This window comes from Lepidochelys kempii, chromosome 10 (genome assembly GCF_965140265.1).
Source record: "Lepidochelys kempii isolate rLepKem1 chromosome 10, rLepKem1.hap2, whole genome shotgun sequence".
NCBI classification, from domain to species: Eukaryota; Metazoa; Chordata; order Testudines; family Cheloniidae; genus Lepidochelys; species Lepidochelys kempii.
Genome location: NC_133265.1, coordinates 51,435,980 through 51,448,675, shown reverse-complemented (window position 1 = coordinate 51,448,675; position 12,696 = coordinate 51,435,980). Strand labels below are relative to the sequence as shown.

The following is a 12,696-nucleotide window of genomic DNA, read 5'->3' as shown; positions in this document are numbered from 1 at the left end:
CTTCTAGTGATCTCTTACACATGATGGCCTATTGTGAAGCATTATAGAGAACTAAGGATTCCTCTACCCCGAATGGAGAGACACACTGCTCTTACTTTTAGTCTGTCCAGCTCCTGTAGTTCCCTGTTAAAAGAGGATGACATGGAAGAATTTGCTGTTCCACTTTGGGAGAATGGATTGACCTCACATTCACTGAGCTGACGAGAGAGTTTCATGATCACTTCATCTTTGGCTTGAATTGTTTCCATTAACATACCCAGCTGCTCATTGAGTTCTCCAACCTTGCATTTCAGATTCTTTACTTCCTGCTGAAGACTATCTTTTTCCAGATTTAGCTTTTCAAGCTGGTTGTTGAGACCCAAAATCTGATCATCTTTTTGGTGTAGCAGCTCTAATTTGTCTTTTGGAACCCCATCACAAAGACGGCTTGCAAAGTATTTATCGTACTGGGAAGACCGAACTGTCTGCTGCAAGAGTCGCACAAGTTCCTGAAAAGAGTAAAGTAAAGTGAGGGTGGAGAAAAGGCATGAGACATTACAGCCTAAGAATATAATTATGTAAAACGAAAGAAAAAAAGAATTGGAATATTACATGAAGTAACAAGTGTAAATGGAATAAAGTCAGTGGGTTTCTGGAGGCCACTGAAGCAAAGAATAATAATTCTAAGTGGGTACATACATCTGGCACACCATTAACTGATGTATGTATTAAGCTATATTATGTGTCAGGCTTGCAGAAAGCAGTGACAGATGGGGCCCATTAGGTAGCTGAAGAGTAGAACTGAGCTTATTAAGAGGAAGCCCTAATAGGCGATAGATTTCAATAGGATGTAATGGGGCTGTACTTTTGGGATAGGGGAATGGAGCTCCTCCCCACAAACTGAGATGAAGGGTGGAGCCTGGGGATGAGACTAGTGTTCTCTCCTGGGGGCCCAGTGAAGATGGATTTGGACGTTCACAGTGATTTGAAGAACCATGTAGATGGGTCTAGGTTGAACCAGGGCCTCATGACAGTGGAGATACTGGTGGGTTATTTTGTTCCCTAGAATAAAACAGGATACAGCAGAGAGAACTGTGCTTATAAGCCTACCTATCAAGCCTGAGATCCTTGGAGGCGTTTGGAGCAACCCTATGGATTTCGAGAGAAAGGTTTCCCCATATAACAAGAAATCCAGACTCTCTTTTCTTCATCCTCCCCTGGGGTTTATCACCTTTCTTTGGGTATTTTATTCCAAAGAGCCTGAACTGCTGAAGAGAACAGCTGGAGCCCTGACCCAGCTGGAAAACCTAAACTCTCTCTTACCAGAGTGTTCTGCACAATCAAGGAACCAATGCTGAATTGACTGGTCAGAGATGAGGTCATTGATAATCTAATGGCTAGCAGCATATCACAGCATCACCTGGGGTTGGTAGTCAACCAGGAAGCGGATGCTAGGAGAATCTATCAGTACACAGTGTTGACGCCAGGCTTGATTATTTTAACTCATATCTAGGAATGAATCTACACACCCTAAAAAAGTTTCAACTGTTACAAAATGCAAAGACTGTTTAATCATATAGGTTACTGTGAACACATCCTTCTGGCGCTCAGCTCCCAAAGAACCCAGTTCAACATATCTGTCCTGATATTCAAAGCCTCTGCTAGATTAGCCCTAGCTTCCTTTAAGATAATAATTCTTGGCTATGGAAGAAGTAGCTATGACAGCTCCGATCTACTTGACCAATGAAACTATCAACCAACTGGGAGGAGACCTGTGAGTGTAGAAGTTTAAGAATTCTCACAGGAGCTAGATCTAGAATAGGGAACTCACTCCTATGAGAGTGACCGACTGCTTTCCACAAGTAAATGTGGAACTCATCTAAATTGATTCAGCTTTCCCCTCAATAAGGTCACACAGGAAAATTCAAAACAAGCCGCCTCATAATCTAATAAAGTTGGAAAGAAAGAGTTGTTTCTACTGGTTTTAAATACGTGGAAATCACTCATTTACTACAATTATAGGGGCTATGTGAGTATCTACATAGCGTGTGGATCAGTATCTAAAGCTGTTGGTCTAAGCTTTGTACCATGCTCTATCAAACCCTGTTGGTGATACAGACTGAAACCAAATGAGGCATAAACGTTTCTTTTTCTCTAATGTGATTAGGAAAGAGATGGATCTCAGACATCAGAAGTTCTCCGGGGGAGAATATAGGAGGACTGCAGATACAGATGGTGAATAGTCTTTAATTGCCCACAGACACACTCTGGAAAGCTGGTTTCAATGGGTAAATAAAGGAGGATATAAAAGCCAAAAGAGCAGTTACTGAACCCTATGCAAACTAAAGACCTTTCCATCTCTTGGTACTCTGTTTTGAGATTTTCAAATGCACAGGTACATTTAGCATTGGTATTTGTTATCAGATAATTAACTACCATTGAAATTAAATAGTTTAAAAGGGTTGATTTACTCTCAGTTGTGGACAGGCCTGACAATGTTGTGCTTGTCCTTCTTGTGCGAATTACCTTTTGGCTCGACAAATCTTTCTTTAGCCTTTCCAACTCTTCTTGCTGGCTTTGAAACTTCAGTTGCATTTCAGAAGCTAGTTTGTTGCCATTCCCAGAATTCCATTCAACTGGGGATGTGTCACTGCTATTCCGATTTTTGCTTGATCCAATCATTTCTTTCAATGGACGTCTTGCTTTGTATGGAATGCGGCCAAAATCAAATGGAAAGGCTGAACTAGTCACTCCTGTGTAAAAACAATTTGTTCTAGTTCACATCTTTTAATAAAGAGGTTTCAATGTATTCAAAAAGTTCTTTATAAAAATATATATGTCTGCACTTGCTCATTAAAATTAGACTTATACTGAAGTTTAAACACACCCAACATGTCATTTTCCAAGTTGCTTCTTTTGACATCTCTTTTGGCATTAAAGGTCTTTATTTTTTAGAGAGACCATGAATGTGAGACTGAAGAAATAATACACTTGCCAAATTGAACAGAATTTTACACACTCACTACAACAATGAAAGATATTCCAAGCCACCAAGTTTACTTTGCCATGGAAGCAAACTAGAGTTAACTGTTAAGATTTCTTCTGTTTTAAACAACTATGGCCCTAACCTTAAAATCAGACCCAAACAAGCAGCCACACCTGTGCAGCACCATTTAAGCTACTAGTGTTCTGCATAGGTGTGAGGGCCCTCCTGAATGGAACAGATTGCAGGGATAAGTGCCTTTGTTTAGACCAGGGGTCGGCAACCTTTCAGAAGTGCATGCCGAGTCTTCATTTATTCACTTTAATTTAAGGTTTCGCGTGCCAATAACACATTTTAACGTTTTTTAGAATGTCTCTCTCTCAAAAAGTCTATATATTATATAACTAAACTATTGTCGTATGTAAACAAGGCTTTCAAAATGTTTAAGAAGCTTCATTTAAAATCAAATTAAAATACTGATCTTATGCCGTGGGCCCGCTCAGCCCGCTGCCGGCCTGGGGTTCCGTTCTCCTAGGCCGGCAGCAGGCTGAGCGGGGCCTGTGGCCAGTACCCCGGCTGGCAAGGGGCAGGCAGCCAGAACCCCAGACCGGCAGCGGGCTGAGCGGGGCCCGCTGCCGGTCTGGGGTTCCCTCTGCCGGCTCCTGCCAGCCAAGGTCCCAGCTGCCGGCCCCGCTCAGCCTGCTGCCGGTCTGGAGTCCCGGCTCTGTCCACATAGAGTAGGTACCTACTTTCTCCCTGGTTCTGGCCCATTCTCTTCCTCTCTCTGCACTGAAATGAGGGTGGGAGGGCACTGAGAACAGGGCTGGGGGTGAAGGAGCAGGCTAGGAGTTGGGGAGCAGGGTCTGGCCAGGAGCTAGAATGAGGGAGGGGGCTCAGGATTGGGGCAGGAGGTTTGGGTGTGGAGCACTTACCTGGGCAGCTCCCATTTGGTGCGAGTGGTGCAGGTGGGAATGTGGGGGTGTGTGTGCAGGAGCTCCCGTTTGGTGCTCGATGTGGATGTGGGGGGTGCAAGAGTCAGGGCATGGGGGGGCTGGGTATGTGTGGGGGGTGCCGGAGTCAGGGCTGGGGTTGTGGGGGGGTGCAGGGGTCAGGGCACGGGGCTGGGGTGTGTGAGGAGGGTGCAGGAGTCAGGGCAGAGGGCTGGGGGTGTGGGCTGGGGTCGTGGGGGTGCTCCCAGCCCCCTGTCCTGAGTGGCTCACGGCAGGGGGCTGGGGGGATATGCCGATTCCACCCCCTTCCCCAAGGTCCCCGGAGCAGAGAGGTGTGCTGCGGCTCTGCTTTTCCCTCTCTCCCTCTGTAGCAAGGGCCATCAGCTGATCGGCCACAGTGTGGGAGAGAAGGAGGGGCAGGAACCCTGCATGCTGGGGGAAGAGGCGGGAGAGGGGGAAGCTTGCCTGCCCCGCAAGGAGAGAACGGTGGGCGGGAGCAGAGAAGAGTGGGCCGGACTGGGCAGAATTTTTAATTGCACGCTGCTGTCCCCGGCAGACAGCAGTGTGCCATTAAAAATTGGCTCACATGCCGTCTTTGGCACGCATGCCATAGGTTGCCGACCCCTGGTTTAGACAGAAGGATGCTATCTCCTACATTAACTAATGCTTATCACAATCGAAGAGCTCTAAAGAGTAGTGAAAATTTTCATGAAGTTACTCCAAAAACTTATGACTATAAGAATTAATCAAAGCATAGATGCATTTCCCACCCATTATCCCCCTCCCTCATCAAGTAGCAGCAACCAGGATGTTGTTTCTCTATTTTGGATGAAGAGTGACACCTCTGAAGTCTGAAGCCAGTGACTCCCCTAAGCAGCTGGCTCTACATAAGATTATAACCAAAGATCTTGACTCTTTCCTCCCCTCTTGTTGCCCGGCATCTCAACAACAAAACAAAGATACACCTGCCCACGGAGTCAAATAAAAGATCTCTTGTATACCTTGTCACATGCACCACAGTATACAGTATTATGGACAAATCCCACTGTTTGACCCTTGAATACACTACAAGGAGATAATTTCATGTGCAAAGGGGTGTCTGTAGACACAAAGATTTGGTTTACAAAGAAATGACTGAATTTGTGTTATATTTTCTGTTGATACAGCTAACAGTGTGGTATATTAACAGAAAAAGAATCTTTTGGTACCTTTGTTTCCTTCTGATGCATGTTTCCGCCTTTCTTCCAGTGCCATTGACTCCTCTAAGTCTTTTGGGGTTGGATCTAACATCTCCCACTCTTCGCTGGTATAAAACACACTCTTACGATTTTCACTGTTTCCTTTTCCAGATCTTAAGGAAGACATTGAATTTCTATGGAATAAAAAAAATAATCACAGTGATGCCATTTTCTCTCTTTTTTGGGGGTAATATTTTTTAATTTACCTTTTTAGTCACATTGTACATGTACACCTTATGAAAATCACCCAAACAACATACACTTTCAAAACACATCAATGAATCCACTTTGTTAAACAGAGCTTAAATTAAAACCAATGCTAAATAAAATGCAAACAAAAACCAAGTAGTCATGTCCTGTAATACCTACTATTAGTATTTAAGCACTGATCATAACATATTCAAGGGCCAAGAGAGTGGCTTGGCTGCAGCACGTGGTACTGTGAGGCAAATGACCAAAATACATGAGACTCCTATGGTCTTTCACTCCTGTCTCTGCTCCATGTGTTTTGGCAGTGAAACATTTGGTTTTTCTGGGGAGTGGCGGTTTTGTTTTTTTGTTTTTAATCTGTTTAACTAAAATAATTCTTTATTTTAAATTTCAGGTTAAACAACTGCTAAGTGTTAAACAGAATCGGGAGTATGCAGGTCAAAAGGCCACTGTGTATTATCGTATCACAAACTGAATTAACATAACACTTAGGGTCATCCAAAAGCTGAATCTATTGTAGTTACACAGATGTTGAGGAGAGAATCTCCATGCTAGTCAGAATGCTGCCAACTATTTGCAAGGGACTTGCAAGGGCAATCTCTAGGGTCCAATCTGACAGTTTTGTAGAAAGTGTAACCTATTTTTCATATGAGTAAAAGATTTTATGCTGTAGGAGCACTGAAATCACAAAGGCCTAAACCAACACTGCATATCAATATATTTGTACACTTCAGATCTGGATCTGAACATTGCATCTCAAGTCTCTTTCTAAATGTAGCACCGCTACATTTAAGGATCAGTTAACTTTTCAAATACAAGTATGTTTAATCTCCATCCCTTAAGGATGGAGGCCCCATCTTCACCCTTCCCTGAGAGCAGTTCACCTCCCGTTTAAGGAAAAGTAATTGACTTACAATGCATATTTGACCATATAGGTGTCTCACTATTGATACTATTTGCTGGCTTGACCCAATGGTTCCCTAAAGTTTTACAGGAAATCTGTCACCTGAGCTAAGTGATCTAATACACTAAACATATCACAATGCCACAATTCCAAATAATTTGGTTCAATTAAGCAGTCTGATAATGATCATTTTGATACAGGTTTTTTAAAACACAATGTAATCCTTCATAAAGCAAGGAGCATCTGATTTGCAAACTTGGCTGGGATTTGATTATGTATTCAGTAAACTTTTCGCGGCTATTCTTTCTGTGTATGTAGGACTACACGATCCACATGGGACAGCGAGCCTGTTATTTCTAAGTTACTGGCTCCGATGAAGCCCCAGTCCTTAGACATCTACAAAGTCTGTGTGTAGTGAACGTGGCAGTCTCCAACTAGTTCCTGGTGAACAAGAATCCACATCACAAAACTCACGGACATCTCTCTAGGAATTCTCAGTATAGAAGCAAAGAACTGAACTATTCTCTTTCCGCAAGAGTTGAGCTTTCCACTGCCCATGCCTGTCTTGTCCTGTGGCTGGAGGACTTCAGTCTCAAAGGCTGTTAAACCTCCCCCTTTCCAGAGTTTTAAGATAACTATATTTAGAAAGGTTTCAGAGTAACAGCCGTGTTAGTCTGTATTCGCAAAAAGAAAAGGAGGACTTGTGGCACCTTAGAGACTAACCAATTTATTAGAGCATAAGCTTTCGTGAGCTACAGCTCACTTCTTCAGATGCATATCGTGGAAACTGCAGCAGGCTTTATATATACACAGAGAATATGAAACAATACCTATTCCCACCCCACTGTCCTGCTGGTAATAGCTTATCTAAAGTGATTTCCAGCACAAATCCAGGTTTTCTCACCCTCCACCCCCCCACACAAATTCACTCTCCTGCTGGTGATAGCCCATCCAAAGTGATAACTCTTTACACAATGTGCATGACAATTAAGCTGGGCTATTTCCTGCATAAATCCAGGTTCTCACATCCCCCCCACCCCCATACACACACAAACTCACTCTCCTGCTGGTAATAGCTCATCCAAACTGACCACTCTTCAAGTTAAAATCCAAGTTAAACCAGAACATCTGGGGGGGAGGGGGGGTAGGAAAAAACAAGAGGAAACAGGCTACCTTGCATAATGACTTAGCCACTCCAAGTCTCTATTTAAGCCTAAATTAATAGTATCCAATTTGCAAATGAATTCCAATTCAGCAGTTTCTCGCTGGAGTCTGGATTTGAAGTTTTTTTGTTTTAAGATAGCGACCTTCATGTCTGTGATCGCGTGACCAGAGAGATTGAAGTGTTCTCCGACTGGTTTATGAATGTTATAATTCTTGACATCTGATTTGTGTCCATTTATTCTTTTACGTAATTTGTGGGGGGGGGTGGAGGGTGAGAAAACCTGGATTTGTGCTGGAAATCACTTTAGATAAGCTATTACCAGCAGGACAGTGGGGTGGGAATAGGTATTGTTTCATATTCTCTGTGTATATATAAAGCCTGCTGCAGTTTCCACGATATGCATCTGAAGAAGTGAGCTGTAGCTCACGAAAGCTTATGCTCTAATAAATTGGTTAGTCTCTAAGGTGCCACAAGTCCTCCTTATATTTAGAAAGAGTAATGAGGCAAGAGAAACAATAGTAAGCAAAAGGTACTTGAGAATGTTTTTCAAATATTCCCCATGAGGGTAAGTATCAGGATAGTTGGTGTTCAATTTCTACATGTACTTCTCATAAGGACTTTGCTGACTCTTTGAGGACTGAGGATTAAGTATGTGCTATTGGACTACAAATTAAGAGTAAAGAGTAGCTTGTTGAATTCCTTTATAATATGTATTTAAATAATTAAATACAGCATACCTTCCCTTTCCTCCCCCCCATACCATTACTGAAATTTATGTAAAGCAGTAGTACCAGAGGACTTTAGGTTTACAGAGCTACAACAGCAAACCAAGGTAGTTTATTCTTTTAAATAATACTTTAATTATATATAATTACACAAAATATGTGAAAGTTCAAAAGTGATCTACTGGCTCATTCTATATTATGAAATCCCATCATATGATTAGGTAACTCAGGGGTTATTACAGTACATCCTTTTAAACAAGCAGGACTCTACACAAACAAAGGAGGCTGCAGGAACTGTCAGCATAAGAAGAAAGGACTATTGAGCTCTGAACATTTATCTGATCCAATTAGTTTTTAGTGGCTTTAATTGTTGAAAGCTGATTTAAAATGAAAGCAACTTCCATCTTAGGCAAGTGCATTAATGTGCACATATAGTACATTCTTTATATGCAACATACCCTCTTCACTTCCCTCTTGTTATGTCTTTACTGTTGCTTAAGGCATATGCAGATATTACAACAAGCCCTTGCTGTCAAGCAGATGTTAACCATATGTTAAAGCTCTACACAAAGAACTACTGTGATGAAATTGTGCTGCATAGCTAACAAAGTAAGGATGGCCTTGTGTTTACGATACTGACATAAGGGACTCAGAAAGTATGGGCTCCCAGCACTGCCAAAGACTTCTTCTAAAACTTTGGATAAATCCCTTCATCTCCGTGCCGCAGTTCACCTTCTGTACTATAGAGTTAACAATAATTCCAAATTCTTGGCCATGAAAAACGCGTCATGGACCATGAAATCTGGTCTCCCTGCCATGAAACCTGGTCTTTTGTGTGCTTGTACCCTATACTATACAGGGTAGACCAGCATTTCTCAAATTGGGGGTCCTGACCCAAAAAGGAGTTACAGAAGGGTCACAAGATTATTTTAGTGTGGTCACGGTACTGCCATCCTTACTTCTGCACTGCCTTCAGAGCTGGGTGGCTGGAGAGCAGCAGCTGTTGGCCAGGTGCCCAGCTCTGAAGGCAGCTCCCTACCAGCAGCAGTGCAGAAGTACGGGTAGCAATACCATACCGTGCCACCCTTACTTCTGCACTGCTGCCTTCAGAGCTGGGCAGCTGGACAGTGGTGGCTGCTGACTGAGGGCCCAGCTCCGCAGGCAGCAGCGCAGAAGTAAGGGTGGCAATACCATATCATGCCACCCTTACTTCTGTGCTGCCGCCTTCAGAGCTGAGCTCCCAGCCAGCAGCCACTGCTCTCCAGCTGCTCAGCTGTGAACGCAGCACCACCGCCAGCAGCGCAGAAATAAGGGTAGCAATACCGCAACTCCCCCTACAATAACTTTGCGACAGCCCCCCCCCCCCCACACAAATCCTTTTTGGGTCAAGACCCCTACAATTACAACACCGTGAAATTTCAGATTTAAGTAACTGAAACCATGAAATTTATGATTTTTATAATCCCATGACCGTGAAATTGACCAAAGTGGACCGTGAGTTTGGTAGGGCCCTACTAATAGTGTGTTGCAAGAATTAATCAGTCTTTGTATAAGGCACACAGATACTAAGGTGCTGAAAATCACAATATGACCTATACAAATAAATAAAATTGCTTAAAGTTTTGATACTATCCTTCCCATTCCTCAACTATATTAGCTCTGCATCTTAGGTATTTCTAGGTTGCCTATCACGTCAATAGCCTGCTTAGCCATCATTAACTATTATAGTACAGTAAAACTCAATTCTAATCAGGTTTAAAAACTGATTTTTATTTGTATTTTAAGTTTATGATTATGAAGATGTCATTAACTACCCCTTAAGGATCGAATTCCATCAGCACTCTACAAGCAGAAATCCCTCACAGCTAATCAGAGTTCTAGCTTACGTATAAAAAAAAAATATGTTAAAAGAACATTAAGATTGCAAATTCCAGCACTTAAAAGTTAGGAAGTTTAAATAAGGCTGCCTGTGCAACTTTCATTTGGATCCCTCATGCATATGCATTATGATACACTCTTTAATTACAGGTTTCAGAGTAACAGCCGTGTTAGTCTGTATTCGCAAAAAGAAAATCCGATGAAGTGAGCTGTAGCTCACGAAAGCTCATGCTCAAATAAATTGGTTAGTCTCTAAGGTGCCACAAGTACTCCTTTTCTTTAATTACATAATCACATTCTACTCTCCCCCCCCCCCCCAAGATGCCACCTTATTCAGTGCACTGAATGGACAGTGCTCAGTGCTATACAATATTTTCTTTTATCCACATTATTCAATGCATGGGCCTAGGCCTTATTTACTGCAAGCTATTCAAACCCTGCTCTGAACACAGAATTATTAATTTCCTCATGGGATTTTCCATGGTGCTCATCTCTACGGTATGGATACTTCAGAAACAATTAATTTATCTTCATGAAACCCTGTGAGACGAGGGGGGTTTAATCCTCATTTTACAGGTGGGGAACTGAGACGCAGATATTAAGGTCAAGAGTAATCACTATTTTGGGCGTCCAACTTGAGATGGCTATGATTAGATTTTCAAGAATTATAGAACACTTTATACGTTTGAAGCACAGTTCCCAATGACTGCAGATGTAAGTGCTCAGCACTTCTGTATATCAGACACTACGGTCTCAGGCTGGGCACCCAGAAAATGAAGAACACAATCCAGTGACCACCTGTAAAAAGTCTGGTTAAGTAATTTGCTTAGCTTCACACAGGATCTCTCCAGCACAGGCAGTGATAGAACGCAGTTCTCCAGAGCAGCACTCAATTGCCTTAACCATGAGACCATCCTTCCTCTTCCTGAAGCCTCCTGCCTCATTCACAACACATCTTCCAACTTCAGATTTCTGTGCCTAACAGATTTCATTTAAAGGTTTCCTTATTTAACTCAACTGCACTGGTAAAATAAAATAAAATAAATAAATAATCGCTTCTTCTCATTGTCAGCGCAAGAAGGATGTGGTCTAGTTGACAGGACAGCAGCCACTGCATCATGAACTGCTCTAACATCATAGGAAAAGGATCAGCTGTCCTTCTAACAGTAGCAGAAGGTCACTAGACAGATTATATGAAATGTTTCAGAGTAACAGCTGTGTATATAGTCTATAGTCTGTATTCACAAAAAGAAAAGGAGTACTTGTGGCACCTTAGAGGCTAACCAATTTATTTGAGCTGTAGCTCACGAAAGCTTATGCTCAAATAAATTGGTTAGCCTCTAAGGTGCCACAAGTACTCCTTTTCTTTTTATTATATGAAATGTTCATAAAGAACCTACAGTAGTAGGAGAGCCAGATATCAGCCACTGTATGACTGTTTTTGAAAACAATTAGTGTCGAAGAGCAAACTCAAGTAAACTTGTCTTAAAATAGTTACTTCCATTCTTTAAAATGCTTAAAAAAAAAAGTTTCTTAGTTTAAGAAAGTGGTTGTCACAACTTGATCAGTGTTGGCCTGAGCTTCTTGTATTTAATCTACAGTACATATCTTTTTTAAAAATGGAAAAAATAAACGAAGAATATAAATAGGGTTTTTAATCTCCAAACTACTATTTTTAGTATTAACTAATGAATCACCATACCGCCACTGAAGTAAGCAATTACTACGCCCATTTTACAGAAAAAGGATAGGATGCAGAATGGTTAAATATTTAACTTTCCCAAGGGCACAGAGAAATAGATCCTGGCTCCTTGTCTTGTGCTCAGACCATAAAGCTATTACTCACTATCTGACAGATTGTTCATTTTACATCAGATGTTTTACTAACACTACTGTATCTCTATACCCAACTCTACCTGTTAAATTAGTAATCCTATTATGAATAAATAGACAGTCTACTTTAAGAGATGTTGTGGCAATGGACAGGCCACTAATTTTTCCAATTTCTTGCTTAATTTGTACATTCTCTCTCTCCATCTTATACTGGCCCCATCACTACAGTATCTGAGCAACTTGTAGTATCGTTGGCCATTTGCTAGGGACAAGTACAATTCTTACGTGGAGAAAAGAACTCACTTGATCTCAGTACCCCATTGTTTTAGGGAGAAATTGATGGCACTTTGTTGGACTGGTGCTGGCTGGCAAGCTGCTTGTTCTCCTACCAGTTCCGTGGGAGCAGTCTCCACAGCTAGGACATTTCTAGCTTTCTCTGCTGAGACATTTGGATTCAGGGTACTCAGATCTGAGAAAGGAAAAACATTTGTTTATTATGATGATTTTATCACCTTAAATTGCACAAGGCCCCCACAAATGCCATGTTCTTAAAAGATGTATTTGAACAACAACAAAATAACAGGACTTTGTCCTTATCCTCAGTATGCTAAGATCTCATTGCATTCATATTGTGTGCATTAGCTAACAAAATCTCAGAGGTACACAGTGTTCTACGTGGCTGAAAACAATGTATTGCAAATGTGTACGCTGAAGAATGTACTATGGGTAGCACAAGGCATTAGTTAGAGGTTTTTAGCAGAGGCCTTTTGCTAACCCTCTGCATAGCAGTTATTTTCACTCCAGTGCACTTTAAAAATAAAATACAGCCTT

At 41.8% G+C, this 12,696-nt stretch overlaps 1 protein-coding gene across 2 annotated transcripts in view; it reads right to left on the bottom strand.

Annotated features, from left to right (window-relative positions):
- The window catches only part of TBC1D2B (TBC1 domain family member 2B), a 64,089-nt gene that overhangs the window by 21,335 nt on the left and 30,058 nt on the right, over positions 1–12,696 (bottom strand). For both annotated transcript variants that reach the window (XM_073303558.1, XM_073303559.1), the window contains exons 3-6: positions 12,169–12,334; positions 5,121–5,284; positions 2,506–2,732; positions 96–488 (exon numbers count right to left, since the gene is read on the bottom strand). In XM_073303558.1, coding sequence (XP_073159659.1) covers positions 96–488; positions 2,506–2,732; positions 5,121–5,284; positions 12,169–12,334 — 950 coding nt within the window. The remainder of the gene's footprint in view (positions 1–95; positions 489–2,505; positions 2,733–5,120; positions 5,285–12,168; positions 12,335–12,696) is intronic.